The sequence below is a fragment of the Falco naumanni genome, chromosome 1, assembly GCF_017639655.2.
Source record: "Falco naumanni isolate bFalNau1 chromosome 1, bFalNau1.pat, whole genome shotgun sequence".
Lineage (NCBI taxonomy): Eukaryota > Metazoa > Chordata > Aves > Falconiformes > Falconidae > Falco > Falco naumanni.
In genome coordinates this window covers 123,913,137-123,932,442 of record NC_054054.1, presented here as the reverse complement: position 1 = coordinate 123,932,442, position 19,306 = coordinate 123,913,137, and the positions used below count along the sequence as shown (strand labels likewise).

Genomic DNA, 19,306 nt, shown 5'->3' with positions numbered 1-19,306 from the left:
TAAGGGGACAGAGCAAGCTGAATGTTAAGTATGTTATCTCTGTTGGTGTGTCCAGCTAAATATCTCTGAAGGCTTGAGCATGACACTGAAGTCAAAGTTTAAGGCGCACCTCTGGTGACTGTCTCTTCTGATAAGACTGATGATGTCTGTAGCAGTTCTGAAGACCAGCAGCTGGAATATGAATTGAACTAAAAGCGACATGCCAAATAAACGCAATAGGACTGTAAACTCAACACATCCAATGCAGAAGCAGTTGATGCAATGTAGAAGCCATCCTCCCCCACTGCCTACCGTAGAAAGGCGGAGCGGCCACAGTTAAAGCAGGAGATAATAAGGAACGGTGCCTCTCGAAGAGCCAGCTGATGCTCAACGCACCCCTCGGTCCACAGCAGCCCTCCGACTGACCCCATCTGCAGGACCTGCCTCTCCAGTGCTCCTGATCCATGGGACTACATGACACTAATACAGCTCTAGGCTCCGCTGCACTGCCTTTCAGAGCCGCTCACAACATCTTTTCACAGACAGAACTTACTGTCCTTGAGGGGCTTCCTCTCCAAGCCCCATCCCTAAATCACAGCAGTTCTGTGGTTTAATGTTTAATCCCCACCTTTTACTCTGTTCCTCACCTATGCTGTGTTTTCGCCTCTCCCAAGGTCACAGCCTTTCACCACTCTCTCACACACAGACTGTTCTGGCTCCATTTCCCAGAGAGCACCTGGAAATTCTCAGCGAGACTCTTCAGAACTTTTAGCTGCTGAACCCTTGAACATCTGAATTAAACTATGTTTATTACCTAAATACGCTTGAGTAGATCTTTAAGAGAAAAATATAAAACCACACCCAGGTCAAACCCACCCTATCTCCTGCGTTTCAAGGAACTATGGCTACAATTCTAAGCAAAAGCAAAACTGTGTCATCACAGCCTTGAGCGTCCGAACATCGGTGAAATCTCTTGGCACAAAGTTAAACAGCTAAAAGTTGGCAAGGGAGATGCCCAACCATTAAATGTTAATCTAAACAACATTTCAGAATATTTTTAAGCAACTGAGCATGAGATTGTGCTTGGAACCTTAATATTAAATGGTGCTGCTAGCACTGAATAAGGTATTTGTTTTTAAATATATACACTTACGTATAAAAGCAATGGTTGTGATTACAAAATCCGTATTTTACCTGAGAGAACTTCATTCTTTTCTTTAAACTAAGCTCACTAGAACGTTATAAAAGAAAACATACAGAAAGATCTGAAGAATATTCTTCCTCTCCTCTTAATAGTACATTCCTCTGCTCCAGCACGCTGCTCAAAGGAGAACTATTTCCCAACTCTACCCCAGATACTCGTCCTTGCTGCTGGCAGGTAAGATTACAGACATGCTTTTTTCATTTTTAACCAGCTGATTCTGCACTTCTTTAACTCTCTTTCTTTCATATAAAAGGCATATTTAAGTTCAACCACACCTTCGTCTTGCTCCCAACTTAAAAGGGTAGGCTATTTTCTCATCTTTAACATGATTTCAAAGTGATTTTGTTAAATACCCAGTAAAACGTTTCTGAAGGTGTCCTGTTTCTTTCCTATTTGCCTAAATAGGACAAGACGGAAACTCTAATTATTCCCTCACAAGTTTTACAGAAGTCAGAACTCAACAATAAGTGTCACAAGAAAGGATTTCCTGAGATATGGAGAGATTCTTCAGCTATCGCATCACAGCCTTCCACTTTGCTATGGAAGCATGAATAATTATTATGTTTAAATGGAATAAACAAGTTAAAAAAAAGATGAACCAAAACAAAAGGCTTATTTATACATTCAGGTTGGCATCTAATCTCACGAAGTATGTCCGTAACCTAGCAAGGAACACCCTCCTGCGACCAGTCATCCATCGGCTGTTTCATGGTGCGTTCTACCTGCTAGGAGAATGAAATTTCATAGACTTGGGCTCTCTTGCTTATCTTTCATCTCCATTTTTTCCACACTTAGGCAGTCACAGCACTTCAGCAACTATTTATAGCAAAAAAATGGGTGTAACAGTGTTCATAGTGATCTATTACTGTATTTCTTTTAAAAAAGAAGGATGAGCTAATGACATTTACATAGTACAATCTCCAGAAGTTCACTGAAAGCATGCCATTCGTGGCAATTTATGAAAATCTGCTTGAAACGAAGGTGAGTACGTACTTGACTGCTGCAAAACGCCCCTGGGTGAAGCCCTGTTCCGCCACGAGCACCCTGCCGTGGCACCGCAGCTTGCCCCGAGAGACGTGCCCTCTGAAAGTGCCCAGTGACATGATGTGGAGGGGGGCAAAAAAGCAAATTCATTAGCTTGTTTGTCAAATTTTCCTGCCTAAACCCCAACTAGTGGTAAGTTTGGGCACACGCGCTCTCAAACATTTGGGCTTGTGGAAAACGATTTCAGCAGAAACACTTCCCAGATATTTTGAGCTAAACTGAGGATGTAATTAGAAAGTAGGAAAAAAAAAAAAAAAAAAGGAAAAAAAGGGAGGGGGTGCAAAAAACCAAACAACCTTTTTTCCTGTGCTGACGGTGCCATAAAGCCCGACTATAGATACTGCAACCATTTCAAAGGCAGGAAAGGCTGAGGCCTTCGCTGTGGTGTCCACTGGCTTTGAAGTGCCGAAAGCAGCTGCTCCCAGCAGATAGGAACTGTGGTGCTGCTGGAGTTATTTTTTTTCTTCAAAATATACTTTCAAATCTAACAGCTGCAAGTAGAACAAAGTTGAGCTAAAGTATATTTAAAGAAAAAAAAAAAAGCCACCAGTTTCTCTCCAAGAGTGTTCTCAGTGGATACTTCAAAGGAACGTGGCACTGAATCAGATGAAGCTGGAACCAGGAGCGACACGTGACAGCTGAAACCAAATACTGCAAGATCCCAAACTTCTTCTTCACTTTACTAATGGATTCCAAAGCGTTCAAAAAGTTAAAAAAATAGTAACTGCCATGGTTTTGTATGGTTTTTTCCTAATTCTTTTTCAAGGAAAATAAAAAAAATATATCTCAATATGTATCAGGTTATTTATTAACATAAATATCAGATAAATATCAATAGACAATACATCAGCATGTCTGATCTACAGGCAGAGCAACCTTTCAGCCCCACAACCAACAGTCCATGTTCACCCCAGTAATCTCTCCGAGATCAATATTCAAGGAGAGCCCTGTGAAGCACAGGCAACCGTTCATATGATGTGGAGAGGGAAAACCACAGCACTGAAGTTCCTATCCTTCCAAACTGTTTCTCAGATTGGAGAGCTGGATAACACATCAGTCAATTTGATTCTTCGTTACCAACTCGATTAAATTTACGGGCAACCGAATTGCCCAGTATGCTGTCAGAGCTACCTCTGCCACTCGTCATGCCAACCTATGCAAAATGTATCTGAAGGTCAATTTTCTTTCCCTTTGTGTATAAATTCCATTTGACAGTTAGATTCTGACACTTGCGGCAGAACATCTCAAAGCAATTACTGCTTCTCTCAGGTAGCCAAGGTATTCGGATTTGGGGCTGGGTGTCTGTTTCTTGCCTGAAAGTCTCCAAGAGCGCTGCTGAAACGCAGCACCAATTCCAATTCCCTGCTCGATTTAAACACTTTCAATCAGTCTATTCCTCCCCAAGGGGGAACCAAAGAAATATGGAGTAAAACAAGGCAAGGAAAAATCTCCTTCAAAAACGGTTTAGAAGTTCTGAAGCGTAAATAGAGTGTGATACAGAGAAACACAAGCTGGAACTTCTGAAAGGAAATGTTAAGAGTGGAAGAACTGAGCTCATACTGCTCTGTGGCTGGAGGAGCTTTGTGCTGCAGAAATGACAATACAAAAAGAACGCCGTTTCCAACGATAACCCACTGCTATCCACAGGAAGGGTCACATAGTTTTCATGTTTACAAGCTTTCAAAGAACATTCCAAATGAAGTACGAAGAGAAATAAATTTTAAGAGAGGGCATAAACAGGATTCCTCTGAACATTCTTCTGAGGCTCTCATTGTTTAGCTGTTTAGTGCTGAAACCCTTTCCTTGGGTTTCAGTGATGTTTCATCAAGTGTAGCTGTTCTTTCTTACAGTAAAAAGTAGCTACCCTAAATGAAATAAAAGTGAAACAGTAAACACCACCTCTTAGTGGCAAACACTTTCACTAATGGTTCCCACAATATCAACATTGTTACAGAATACCAATGTAAAAAGATTCACCAAAAAAGTTGTAACTATCACATTCATTTCTTGGTTTGGGTTTTTTTTGATCCGTTCTCCAGAAGGTCTGAATATAATAGGCATGACGATACAAGAAAACGAACAAACCCCAAACTGTTACACTACCAGGCACTGTCGTTTGCCTTTAGTGCGCAAAACCAGCTGAGCATCTGGCAGAAGAAGGTTGCTTCTGTGGCTTGGTAGCTCTTACCATGTATACTGAAAGAATAAACAACCCTTTGCAGGTAGGAACAGGAACGTCGTAACATCTGACAAACTGTAGATTAGTATTTATCTCTATAGATCATGTTCCTATACCTGGGAACAAAATCTTCAAATAAATGCTTACTTTGGACTTTAAAGACGCACCACAAATTATGAGGACTGTAAAGAAAGAAAGTGAACCAACCATCCCACTAAAATGATGTGAACATAGATTCCATAAAAAAATTCCACCTCGAGGCGGACGCCCAACTAACCCCAACACTTCCCATTGTCCTCCCTTCAGTAAGTCCTCTAACTGACACAACAAACTTCCTCACCTTTGATGTGAGCACGGAACAAAACCCCAATACCTCCGTGACCCAGACTGCTCCCGACTCGTTAAATACAAGAATCAGAAATAGCATCTCCCAGCTAAACACAACACGCGCATCGACATATCTCACTATTACACAGGACAGCTTCTCGCCCTTTGTCAGGTGGGAACCCAATTAGTAACGCTGAGAATTCTGAGTGGGGATAAGGAAAATACTTTGATCTGAACCAACAGACTCTCTTCTATTCAGACAGCCAGGCACAAAGCACACCGTGGTTTCTCCCACGCACAGCGAAGGTCTCTCTCAACACCTACCCAAGGGATCCTGTCCCTTAGTCACTTGAAAAAGCCTCTTCCAGACCAGAGCAGGTCTCACACCACAAGCCAACTGCAGTATTTCATCCTCTGACCAGCACAGAAGATAAAATAGAAATGAAACTACATTTCCCTGGTGGAAACGTAAAGTCATACCCACGCAAAAACATTGATAAGAGACACCTTTAAACTTATGGACTAACCATATCATTGCTATAAAGTAAAAAAAAAAAAAAAAAAAAATTCCCTCCTTTACCAGGTGCTACCAAACTGACACCACTTTAGTTTCCAAGTACCACCTTACCCAAGCGTTAGATGGGCTGTTTCAGCGGTGTAGCTCTCAAGCCTATTTCACGCAATAAATTGTCCACTTCTATTTCTGTTTTTCCCCTTTACACTGGCACAGCATTACTGAAGTCAACTCTCTTGTCTCCACCCAAACGTTTCCTGAATATTTCCCAACCCTAAAATTATATTACAATAAAGAAAAACGTTATCAGCCGGCCAAAACAAGCATTCATATGAACACTCCCCATGTTAAAAATGATAAAAAGAATAAAACGCTGTTTCTTGACAAGAAGAAAAACAGATAACGCGTTAAAAAAATTTCATCTGGCCATTATGAAAATAGGTGTTGCCACCTGTAAGCCTGGGAAACAATCTGAAAGAGTCGGAGGTACACAGGATTGCAATGAGGAAACAAAAATATTTTGTATGTAGACTCTTCCCCCTCCATCCCCCAGTACATAAGTTCTGCACACCTATAAATTTTGCCTTTATACAAAGAATAGCAGGGCTCAACGAGGACAGGATTAAGCCTGCCACAGGAACCAACCTACAGCTGCACGGAAAGACGTCCCTCCTCCCCCCCACCTGAAGGAGCAAACTGACTGACCTGTTGCTCGTATCTTTGCTTGAGCTCTTCCAATTGCCAGGAGAATTCTTTGGATTGCTTTTCACGGAGCGATTTTGATCTGCTTAGATCTGCTTCAACCTTTTCCATCTACATGGTAAAAGAAAGGGAATATTTAATTTTTTTTTAAAGGCATAGCTTGAAACGTTTTGATGTTTCTGCAGTTGTTTGCAAACCATCAGAGAGGTGAGCATAACTTGCTGAGAATGATAACAACACTATTTGTATGCAGTGAAAATTAATATTAAATCGCTACAGGATTATTAGTTACTTCAGGATATAGTGATCGCCTATACCATGTCACTCCCTGACGACAAAATATTGGCTCAGTTTTTCACTTAACAGTAGCGAACACCCCATCAAAATTAAGTGAATACTTTTTTCTAGATCTATTTAAGACTCAAATATATTCACTCAAAAATATATTGCCGGTGGAAATTCAAGGGAAATCATGTGTGAGTCAGTGCACAAGCTACACATATAAAGTAAGTTTACATTAAATCAGTAAAATAACTTAAAAGAGAATTATTTGGCTGCAAGTGAAGCTCTCTGAAGATAGTCATCGCCTGTGAATAATGAGTCCCACAGATTCCAGCACCCAGCATCAAGGAAGCGGTTTCATAACTCAATTAACAAAGGCTTTTGTATCAAAAGCACAACTGTTAGCTGTGCATCAGGCGTGTTTCCAGGGGAACATATATATAGTACTATGCTGTGGTGCATACTCATCAATTACTTTTAGATCTGGGTCCCAGCACGAGCAGCAAATAATGCGTCTCCCCAAAGAAGAGAGGGAAAGGGTGTAGCTGTCAGGAGGACCAGCGCCGCTGCAAGTCCATCTGCTGCACCAAAAGAAGAAACGCATGAATTCCTGAACCACAAGCCAAAATCCTGTTTGGCCTGAGGGAATGTTCTGTCTTCAACAGATGTCTTTGCCAGTCGGCCTGGACATCACTTCTAAGCCAGGGAAAGAGGAGAAAAGTCATTACTCGGAGTGGGAAGAGCATTTCATTGGAAAATACTGCAGCAAGAAAGGAAGATACAGGACTAGGAATAGTTGGCCAGAGCAAAAGTGGAAAAACAGAATAGAAAGGAACAGGTTATCCTTGCAGTAGCTTCTGAACCTCACCGCTACTATCTGCTACTTAAGAAAACGGGACTTCAATGAATATTTTTACAGATAATTTCTTCCACCTCCAAACTTAGTCATATTGCATGTCCATAGCCACATTTTATTCGGCTCAATAAAAAACAGGAAAATAAAAGATCTTGTTACTTTATTTAAGCATTTTTATTTTGGGTTTTGGTTTTGTTTTGTTTTTTTTTAAGAGAATGAAAATATTCTAAAAAGCGAAATAGTCAAAACATGTGCAAAGATGCTTTAAATCTATGGGCTTTTGTGCTTTATTCATTAGGTCACATTCATATATTTCCTACAAGCGCAGCGAGGTCTCTTGATCATTATTTGCCAAACCCAGGAAACACTAAATCTAAAGTACCATGACATAACCTATGCATTGTTTGTCTTTTTGCTAGTTTCTATTAGGAAAAAAAATGCAGATCTTACAGTTTTAAACGTACCACTTGCCCATCACGGGCATCAGGTGACTGAATAATCACAAGCTTGACAAAATAGGAAGCAGATGGCAAAAAAACGACGGAGCCAAACTAACGAATCAAATATTGATTACAAGAACTGAAAATGCCGGACCCCATCCTGCTTATTTTCATAATTAACTTTACCACACACCAAAACACGGTTTTAGAAGCCCAGTATTTCTAGCGTAGTTAAAAGTCCAGTGTTGCTATAGCTACTACAGGTTTTGTAAGTAATACATTCCACCTAACCACAAAAAACAGAATTTTCCAATGTTACAGTCTAACAGGTGATTTATCTAAAGAGTATGTGCATGCAGAAGAATGAGAAAGGACAAAGCTATGAAGACAGCCTCAGTAGTGTTTCTTTGATGTATTTCCTTGAACCTCGTTTCCTGTAGAACGGTACTGCTCAATCGTACAATACAATTTACTATTTCTATATTATAGCATGCAAGTAGGGAAAAAATGAGCCTGTGGCTGATTCTTGGGATTCCAGCAAAATGTGTTTTCAAATTTTTTCAAAACACAGCAATATTCTAAATGAAACCTGCAGTCTTTTTTAAAATGACAAGTTACTTTAAGTTTTCCAAATAATTGTGCATATTTCTTTTAGTTTGGATTTTTTTTTTTAAGTGAATGAAACTATTATTAGTCTTTATAGAATTAGACCATATCCTTTTTGGAGCAGAAATAAGACATTACTTTAAGTCATCGTGAAGAAGTTGGAGGAGAGTCTCGCAGCACAGAAAATATGATTAAAATTGTAGGATTTGCTGTATTGCCCTTATGGGTCTAGTTTGCAGAACAAATCTTGCCTTTATGTTTGTTCTTGCTTTTTTTAATTTTCAAATTACATTATTTGCTGTTTGCGTAGGTCTTAAAACTATCAGTAATGCCTCAGTTAATTTCTCGCTTTTGTTTAAGATTTTCAGAAGGAAAACTTCACAAGAACAACAAAAAGAGAATTTGTTTAGTTATAAGGCAGCATCTTTAGAAATCCATTAGAGTCTGATTGCAGCATCCTACTGTCAGCAGCGAGTTTGGTTATGATGGGTGAGGTTGGCAAACTGAGTATATGGTCAGGTAGAACTAGAACCCGAGTCACGTATTGCGATTTTGACCGCGTGAGCAAGCGAAGGAAAAACTCCCCCCGCTCTCCTCCTTTTTCATCACCTGTCGCTTGTTCTTTATTTCCTTTACTGTGCTGCATTTGTAAAACCCCCAGGACAATGGTTTAACTATTGTTTGCTCCATAAGGAATTTAAGACGCTAAAATCTCTTTACATAAAGGCCTGCTACTAGTTTTCAGGGACAGAAAAAGGGATTTTTCTGTCCTCCGCACATGCCTGCCGGCAGCCAAAACAGCTCTGCCCCTGTTTAGGCTCAAACTGATTACAAGACCTCATTAAGGGAAGACAGAGTCGTTCCAAAAAGAGTAGGAAGAGACAGACATTTAAGTGGAAAATTACAAACGTTGTTCCATGGGGGTGTATAAACTAACACTTTATACTCTCACTCCTGAAAAATCCCTAATCAGTATCATAACCGCAGATACCTTTATAACAATGACAATTCTGCCTTTGTTAAAAAGATGAAACAACTGCTAACATCCCTTTTTGACTTGCTAGCAAAGACACTACATTGTGAAAGATTTTGATGTAGCACTCTCAAGTGAAGCATGTTTCTGGCATTATAAGATCAGAATATGCTATCCTACTGAGACAGAGTTTCAGAAAGGCTGGCATTGTGACCTTCTCACCTGCTGTTTCATTTCAGCATAGACTTTTTCTGAGTTCAGCTCCACCTGCCGCTTAAACTCCTCCAGGGCAGCATCTGCCTGCTGGGCCTGCAGCCTCTGTACCTCTGTCACCCGAGTCAGCTGCTCCTCCTTCTCCCTAGAAAGTCACAGAAAATTTTCAGAGTTCAAGTATCAAATAAAAGAACAAGTGTGCCAGTGTAAAAGAGAGGCCTTTAACCCTATCAGTATAAAATAGTATTCAGATTTCAATTTCCTGTCCCAGCTCCTGCCAAACTTCCCTTCGCAATACTTTGAAGAAAGGACTAGAAGGCTGGAGTTATTTTCGCTTTCTCTTACTGAATTTTGCACGCCTAAACACGGCGTTCCCAGCTGACGAGAACACCTCCATCTTCAAAGTCTGCGCCGACTCGAATGGTTTACTACCCGCTGCATCAGCCCCTGTCTTTAATCTCACCTTTAAAAGTATATCACACACACACCCCCCATATTGCAATGAATTCCTTTTAGTAGCATCATCTTCTCCCATTAGAAGAAACAAACAAAAAGATTATCCCAGTGCCATCTTTCTTCAGACAAGATGCAGGATTATTCACTGCTTGACACACATCAAAATGCAAAGCAGGGCAACGTGTGACATATGGTACCTTCTTAATCTATTAGAAACCCGTAATGCTGTAATATCTATTCAGCCTTTAAAGTAATGACAGATGTGAAATCGTTATGCAAAGATATTTCATATTAACAGCCTATACTATCTGACATATTAAAGTCAATACACATATAGAAATCAGGTTGGGTTTCTCCAGACATCATAGCATAACAATAGGAATGCGTGTATAACATTTTATGTACATGCACATATATATACACATACACATATCTAATAAATAGACATCCACCATATTGACACATCGCAAACCAGAATTCTGATAAATTGTAAATATTTAGGTAAATCTGATGTGATTCCTCCCATAGGAAACAATCAGGCAGCGTTATTAACTCTCTGTTACATGTTTCTATTACTGCAGGTCAGTGGAGAAGCCTGACTTTGCGTTAAAACACCGGGGAACGTGACAGTGATCTCAATGGACGAAGCTGGCTCCACCAGTGGTTTGTAACAGAAGACACATTCAGACAGACCTGTGGTTGACATTTTCATTTTACAGGCAGAGGAAGTACCTCATGACAAATTTCCCATTTTGACAGAAATTATTTCCATATAAAACAAAGAACCTGACACATAAGAGACGGAAAAGACCAGCTAATGCATCTAGTCTGTCACCTTGCCAGCACTCAACTAGCTATTACAGCCCTGAGCAAGCCTTTTATAAAGGTCAGGAAGCTGCCAGGCCCAAAGTTACAGTATTCACATCCTCTTCTGTGGTTTCCATACCAGACTGACAATGGGACAAAGAACATAATCCTGCATCTTCACAAAGCATCTGTTTGCAGTGTAGGAGGGCAGGGTAATTCTATTAGCAAAGAGATCAAAGAAATGCCACAAGCCCTAAGTGTATTACTGTCTACTTTTCTAGTTTTTTCATTATGCATATATTTTTTTTTTTTTAAATTTGATTTTGGTACCTTACTCACAGCTGACAAAATAATTGAGACCTAAGGAGACAGAAAAAGGAAAATACCTTCCCTTACCTAGCAGAAACTGGAGCAAACCAGAACAAAATCCTGTGTCACATTTTTGGTGATAATTCTTTAGGGGGGTTGGTTTTGTGTTCATAGAAAACTGTGCAAATTTATTTATTCAGATTTGCCAAAGAGCGTCCATCACCCCTACACAGATACGCTTTATTTCTACTGCCTCAGCAATTCCATTTTCTAATCTCCTTTGATGAGGAGCATATCTGTATATTAATCTAAGCTACTATATTCTCCATTCATTTACAAGACAATAAAAATCACACAGCAAAAAACCAAAACCACCAAAAGCAACATTCCCCCCCCCCCCCCCCATCTAAATTCAACTGGTAAAAAGCATGTGTGGGATTTAAATTTCTACTACCAAGGATCCAAAAGATCAAAATTGAAAGCACAAACCCCCTCAGACATTTCTCAGAATGGGCACACCAACGATGCTTCCAGAGCGAAAACTGATCTGAACTGTCTGGTGAGCTCGTTCTGCATCAATGCTACTGCAAAGGCATTTGGCTCAGTTATCCCCCCAAAACCCACCTACTGCAGAGCTGATAAATATAGAAATTTTTGTGTTAATAGCTGTTTGATACTGAATGATGGTGAGCACGCCGCTCCTCTCTCCCAGAACAAAGTCTACCAGCAGTTCACAGCAAAGAATACATAAGAGGCTGAGCTTTCTTCCGAGACCTACGTAGGGCTCAGCATCCTGGAAGGGAAGATGGGACGGGCAGCAGCACGGTTCACAGCAGAGCACTACCCACCTGCTCCACCTCGGAGGAAACACCGAGAGGGGAAAACCTCAACTTCTCCTCCCAAAGAACCTTCATCCAGTTACGGGCACTGGGTAGCAAATCTCCCTCCCTGCAAAATACATCTAAGACTTGCACTCCACGCTGGAAACAAAACCAAAACCCAAAGCATATTCAAGCATATCCACACTGCTGACGTCAAGAGACATTGGAACAACATTTTTGGTCCAGTCAAATGGAAATGCAACAAATCCAAATATAGAAGGACAAGATGTTGGTCCCTGCGCTCATAGTAAGCCTCCAAATGTATGCATCTTCTTCCTTTGGAATGTATTTTTATTTTGAAATATTATGATGTAAACTTTTAGGAATCTAGTTTTATGTACCTTCCTTTCTTTTAAGGCCTTAATCCCATGAATAAATGCAACGTCTCATTATAACCAGGAATAAAACTTCATTTTTAAGGATGTGCGAGCTAGCTCTCTCTACTTTTTGTGCAGTTAAGATTTGTACAGAAGCTTAGAAAACATGTACAACAATGGGCCACAGTTCACAAATATAAGAAAAGCTTTACTTTTTTTTTTTTTTCCCCAAGACACTGAGCAATGTGCCTTGCATGAAGCACTAAAATATTCACTTTGAAGATTATTTTTTTCAGTTGGACTAGTTGTGGGGCTGAATACAATACAATTACATCACTTAAATCCCCTAAAGCTGAGCCGGCTTGAATATAAAAATAGGGTGAATTTACTCTTTGGCCCCAATTTAAAAAGCAGCAAATTCCTTTTGTTTCAGTGTATAAAGGATACGGCAACAGAATTAGCAATCTTAGACAGCACAAACATCTCAGTGAAAGTTGACTGTGAAGTCCAGAATTGCAATTTCAGAAAGCAGCGCTCTGAAGTGTACTGATAAATAGCGAATACAAACATCTTACACACTTCCTCTCCATGCTTTATCATCAATATTTTCCTTGTTTCATAAAATGTCTTCCAAGAGGTAACAACGAAACAACAGTACGGCATCACAACATTGCAAGTCAAGTTCCTGAAACACAGGGCAACCCCTTGACTTACAGGAGAGGTTCAACTCAAGATGTCCCAGCAAACGTAGTACGAACTGGCACGGTTACTCACAGGGTTCTCGCCATAGGAAAGCAAGGGCTCACCAACAGCAAACAACAGCAGGAGATGCACCTGTCTTGGTCTCAACCTCTCCAACAAATTAAAACATTTCAGATGGCATGTAAGCGCACACGCGTACAAAATGAGTACCTCCACAAGCTACCTGTGGACAGCTCGTGGACAGTGAGTTTCACATCCCGTCAGCAAATCTGCACACAAGCTCCCTGTGTGTAGTTTAGAGAGCTTGTCAGTGACGTGAAAAATAACTAGATGGTGAAACTCCTGATGTGTTCTTGTAAAAATTATACCAGGCTTTAATTCGTGATTATGCAAATTCTTTGCCAGGTTTTCAAATACTGCTGGCAGCAGCGAAAAGCTGCTCGTGTCCAAACGCTCCCTTGTTTCCCGACTGCTGGAGCAGAGCAAGGAATTTCTATGCTAAGGATACATTTTGCCACTGAATAAGCTTCTGAAGCTTAGATTCTGATGGATTCCGCAAGAGGGGAAGGCTTTATCTCTTGTCTAAGTCTACCACAGGTCAGTACGACTCTGGGTTTATGTTTGTAGAGCAAAACAAATCTTGCTCTATGAGGCTGAGTTACGGGAAAAGCAGAGAAAGGGCTGAGCCTTCAGCCCCGGTGATGAAGCTGAGATCTTCCATTGGTGACCTGCTCGGAAAGGCCAGGTTCTCCTGCGGATTGCCCCAGTGATGCTGCATTACATATATACGCTGATTCTACGTATTTGTATTTGCTGCACTTACACAAGTCTTTGCCCACTCCTTCCTCTCCTCCCCAAATACTAACACCTCTGAGGGAAAACAGTTTCGCTACCCAAACTGCAAACTACTCACGCACTGGAAGGCAGCTGAGGAAGAATATTGCTGGGTTTGTTTCTAAACAGCTTTCCTTTTTATTTCTTGACATAAGAAATTTGACTCTTTTACTAAGCTGTGTTGAAACAAAATCAGTTATTGCGATTTGTATAGTCCATTTAGATTTTAAAAAAACTATATAAGCACATGTTCCCAAAGGAGAACACAACTTGCTAGACAACATAATGCACAGATTATCAAGCAGCTAAAAACATAACCTCCATCAAAACATACACAATCTTCCCCTGCAAAAGCAAAATTCAGAAAATTTACTTTAGCGTCTTTTGTCTAAAAGCTACAGAAAACATGAGTATCCATCCAGTATGTGGACGCATATATAAGATTTTGTGTACGGAAATATGTGAAGCCATGATCCTGCCCCGATCTCGGAGGCTCTCACACGGAGGTGCCCCGATGCCGGCAGGACTCCACGCGAACGCAGCAGTTCATCAGTTTTCAGCCAAATGCAAGATCCACGACACGACGTGTTAACTGAGTGCGACAACCACTAAAAAACACTCCACGCAACAGCTCCTTTAATTTAATTTCCAGAATGCAGACTATTTCAACTACATAAATAATGTATTAAGGCCTGACGTACCATGTTTGTAGAAAGATGGGGTTACTGGTTTAGTTTATTGTTACAGGAAAATGCTTCAGTAGTAATAGCGGTTCTTTGAAATACACAAACCCCGATGTTACTTTTCCTGCTCTACTATTTTTAACCAACCGTGATAGAGAAGTAACAGCTTTTTGTACCCGTTCCATAGTGGGCCCCAACGCACCCATCGCAGCTGTGGTTAGAGCATCTGGCTTGTAGGGACAGTTATCGCCCGCAAACAACGAGCAGCAGCGAGGGCGCGCCTACAACAGGGGCACCCAAACATATGGAATATGTGCGGAACACTTCTCTGGTGTGGAGAGGAAAGAAGACAGTGTGAAGTCATTCAAGCGGAATGATAACTAAACCAAAGGCAGATCAAAGGAACAAAGAAGAAAGACTGAAATGTGAAGCTGAAATATTTATTGCCTTCAAAACATCATCCCTATCCTGTCCCTGGGCACTTTAATATTTCGAAGTTGTTAGAAAGCATTCTAACTTGTTTCATCATTTCAAAGAAATAACACCAAAAATATAAACTAGAGAACAATTTCATCTTTCATTCCCTGATTTTAAGTATAAGATGAACTCGTCTTTATGAGAAAAAGCACAAATCCACTTATAAATTGTTTACAGCTTGCATAATTTGAGATGTTAACGTCAAAAAGCTGGTCTGCATGCCTTCAAGTAAGCTGTAACATTGAATGATATTTACAATTCAATTATTATTTTAAACTATATATTTACATTTTAAATGAATCAAGAGATAACATGAACATATTAAGCCACTACTTAAAGCTGTTAATTTAGAGTAAATAATATTCCACGTGTGGAGTATCACACTTCTGTGAAATAAGAAGAATAATGCATTACACTCAAAATTAGTGGCTCACAAATTAACTAGACATTGGTTAAACACACTAATAATTATTATAACTATTTCTCATTATAATAATGACAAGGTACTGTTGTGCTAGGTGCTATGCAAACAGAATAAAAACGAACTGCAACATGATGAATGAGATGTGGGTTAAAAGGCTGGGCAAGTGGTGTAAATGTGGCTGGAAAGGAAAACGTTATAATTTCACTCAACACTGCAGAAACAGTCTCCAAGATTTAGATACAGCACATATATGAAAGGCCACAGAGGCTCAGTTATCAAGAGAGGAGGATTAGAACAGATTAATAGTCATGGCTTTTACATGCTGAGATGACAGCTAAACCTCAACAAGGAGAACATGGAGGGGAGAATTAGCGAGACGGGGGCAGATAATGGCTCAGAAAAAAGGAGACAAGACTGTAATTAAAAGGTGGACCAGAAGTCAGCCGCGCAGATAATAAATAGATTCACGAGATACCCAGAGAAGAGGGGCAAAGGACGAAAAGATAGGGATCAGAGCACAGTGCTGCGGCACAGGAAGGTGGAGAGCGAAGAAAATAAACCATCCAAAGGGCAAACTATGGGAGCGATCACCAGGCAGGGGAGGAGAGCCAGGCAAAAAGAATCACTAAACACTAACAAAGACCAGCCCAAGATGTGTTATGAGTGGCAGAGCCAACAGTGGCTGGCAAGTCAAAGACGACAAGGATGAGATAACAGCATTAAGACTACCTCCAGTTTTTCCAATACAGAATTCTAAATGAAACATCTAATTACTTCAGCTTAAAAATACACCGGGTTTATTAGTTCAAAGAGCAGCTGCTAAAAACATCCTGGGTCAAAAAGCCTTTAAGAAAATATTTTCCCACCAATCCCATTTCTCTTCTACCCTCAGACAACGATGGCTACCCCAGCACACACCAGTTTTGAATGGGTTTTGAAGCGAAAAAGCAAACACGCCGCATGCCTGTACAAGGAGGTACAAGGATACAGTCTTCATTCTGTCATTCTACATATTTAAAGTAACCATTTTTATGGCTAAAATAATTGTACTATTATAGGTTAGGAGCCAGAATAATAATATGCATGCTGTAACGGACAACAGAGTAACAATGAGTATCTACTCAGCTCATCAGTTTCTAAGGGGCTGGTATGGTGGACATGGATTTTCACACTATTTTTTCCAGTAAAAGTACTGTTTGAAAAGATCAGTTCCTCAGTGAAGGCTGGTTGTGTTCTTGAAGAAGCTGGAGGAAAGCTGTACAAACTATGTAAAAAGTAAACTTAAGATCAGCAAGTGCAATTGAAGTCTAGCAATCGCAATCATCTAGCAACAACAACTAAAGGAACAAAGTTATTCCTTGTACTATTTTTGTAGACAGTTTTTAAGTGACCCAAACAAGGTGACAGCCTGAAACGTTTTATGCTCATTGAAAATCAGCAACCGAATTCAATCAGCTGTCGGACTTTCTTTAGCTCTTCTCATTTCATCAGTGTTATGGGCATTATGTAGTCTTGAAATACGCTGCACTGAATCTAAAAGATACACTAATGTGAAAGGGAAGCCTTTCAGAATACTAAGGGAACAATTCTGACATTTACGTTAATTAGTTGCATATTCATTTAGTGAAGACAAAAGCTACAGCCTTTAATTACATTAATTACTAGAACAGCAATTTACAGCAGCTAACCTAAGTGTTATAGCGTGGCACGCTTCATCTCACAAGGCAATATTTTCATTTCATACAGCTGTATATTGCATCGAAACATTTTCGTAGTTGATACCATTAATAAGATGTCACATGACACCTCTATAACCATCTTGAGGGACATAACAGTCCCATAGACAAGGATTAAAAATCAACTGTAACTTTTTTTTTGTACAACTGGAGCTTTCCTTTAAATACATATTTCATCATTGCCAGTAGGTCTCCAGAGAAACTGGTGAAAGAAAATGAAAGGCTGTAAATAGTTAATAGAACACTTTATTTTTTCTTTTAAGTGAGACTATTAAATAAAGCTACCACATTTTTTTGTCCCCTGTTCATACTTTACATTGTGCCCCCTAAAGCGAGGGTTATGTCAGCATGTTCACTAGGGCTAAAGGAATGTTTACAATATGCTGGAAACTTTGACTGGTTTTTGCTCTAAAAGGTTTCAGATGCTCAAACAGAGCACCAAGTGGAGAACAGCTGGCTGTTTTTCCACTGATTATTAGAGGAGAAAAAAAAAAAACCTACCAAAAACACACAGCCCTGTTTGAAAGAGTAAAACTATATCCAAACTCCTCAGCCACTTAACATTACCACTATTTTTAAATCACTGTTTGCTTTTTTCATCATATTACAGCTGCTGTAACAAGACAACACTAAACATTTTAACAAAAGAAAATGATGAACACAACAAACAAGTATAAACTCTTAACTGCTCTTTATTGCAACATTTGGAATTAAAGACAATGCCTTCTCATATTTCTTTAATTATTTCCGGCTTTAAATAGTAATAGCTTTTCCATTCCTACAAGAATTCCTCTACACACAAATACATCATTTTCAAGGAAAAATGGAATTAACTACAGGAAAACAGCTACACTTAAAAATATTAACAACAAGCAATTATTCAGAAACTGGACTCAACTTAGAGGAGCAAGAAAGGAAAAAATAAATAAGCAAAAAAATTAACTTGTAGTTAAAGCCATCACTCCATTTGTTTATCATTTTATTGATGATTATCATGCAGCTGTATTTCTCTGTGTGCAAGCAGCATTTAGGACCTGTATCACTACAAGAAGTCCATACAATACAAACCATATAATAATATTCTGAAGAAGCAGCTGTTTAAAAATGAAGTTCTCAAAGGGTTAGGCATAATCAAATCCTCAAGATTCATTGTAAATCACAGGGTTTTAAAAATATAATTTCTGTATATTTTGAAAAGTCCAAATTTAACTTTTTTAAAAATGTTGGGATCTAACAATTATGCAACTGTTAACTGCAAAACAAAATTATATTTTCTGCTATTTATTCTATCTCCTTCTGCCATCTATCTTCACATTTTTATTTATCCTTGCCTTCATCTGTTTCCCTCTTCGCTCAGAAGCGCTATGTGCACCATTTCTCTCAAATTTAGGTACCTTCATTTTTTTACATTGTCCCTTTTATGATATTACAGAGAGAAAAGAAAAATTATACAAACACCATGGGAATTCTGCAAGACATTACTAATCTCAAAGACTAGAAGGCCCTGACATAAAACTTTTGGTCCTAAACTTTGATGCATTTTTATGTATTCTGAACAAAGCAAAAAGAGCCTTTCAGACCAAACAAACCCAGGCCTTCTTTTTGTATATCAAAGAAAACTATACAATGAAAAATGAGTCATTACACAGCTACAGCTGTAGGAACAAGTAGAACAAAGATTCTGTGAAGGACCATCTTGCCCTGTTGCCATTTTTGTCTTGTCCTCATCTCACCAACACAGGTGAACTGTGGAAAACACCTGGCAAAGCACCTGCCAGAGGCAGACAAGTAGCCTTAGAATTAAAAAATCAAATAAAATACTCAGGGCAGCATGATAACAGGATCAGGGAAACTCAAATCATTCCACTGCACCAGAGTCCAAACCAGATGGAAGCCCCATGGAAGTAAATCCGAGCAGAGATGGGAACGTACGGAACGTCTGCGGAGCTGCAATCCAGCATCCCTTTTGTCAGGGCTGCAGCACAATTACAATTAGATTTCTTCTTGCAGAACGTACTGACACTACCTGCTGCTTTTCAGTAAGCGCGATGTCAGAGCCATTCTCCTCAGGCTTTACAAGTATCAGTATGGAGTTTAACACCGCAGGACAAGCCTGACGAGCTCCAGCTCCATTGCTGCATCTACCTTGTGACAATGCCAGGTAGGGACTAAACGACTCAGAACAACCAAATGACTGGCAAATCATACTAAGAGATGAGAAGTAGAAGCAACTTATTTCTTTATTCTTTGAACAGAGAAATGACCAAGGTTTCAAAAAGAGTAACTGGTACAAAAAAAAAATTTCTTTCCCAAAACAGCATTTTTCCAACTTGTTTTAGTAAATACAAGCGCAAATGCAGT

At 39.7% G+C, this 19,306-nt stretch overlaps 1 protein-coding gene across 4 annotated transcripts in view; it reads right to left on the bottom strand.

The window, feature by feature from the left end:
* Positions 1-19,306, bottom strand: part of CEP112 (centrosomal protein 112) — a 171,775-nt gene that overhangs the window by 96,832 nt on the left and 55,637 nt on the right. For all 4 annotated transcript variants that reach the window (XM_040582028.1, XM_040582024.1, XM_040582027.1 and 1 more), the window contains 2 exons: positions 9,329-9,464; positions 5,953-6,060 (listed from right to left, as the gene is read on the bottom strand). In XM_040582028.1, the coding sequence (XP_040437962.1) occupies positions 5,953-6,060; positions 9,329-9,464 (244 nt within the window). The remainder of the gene's footprint in view (positions 1-5,952; positions 6,061-9,328; positions 9,465-19,306) is intronic.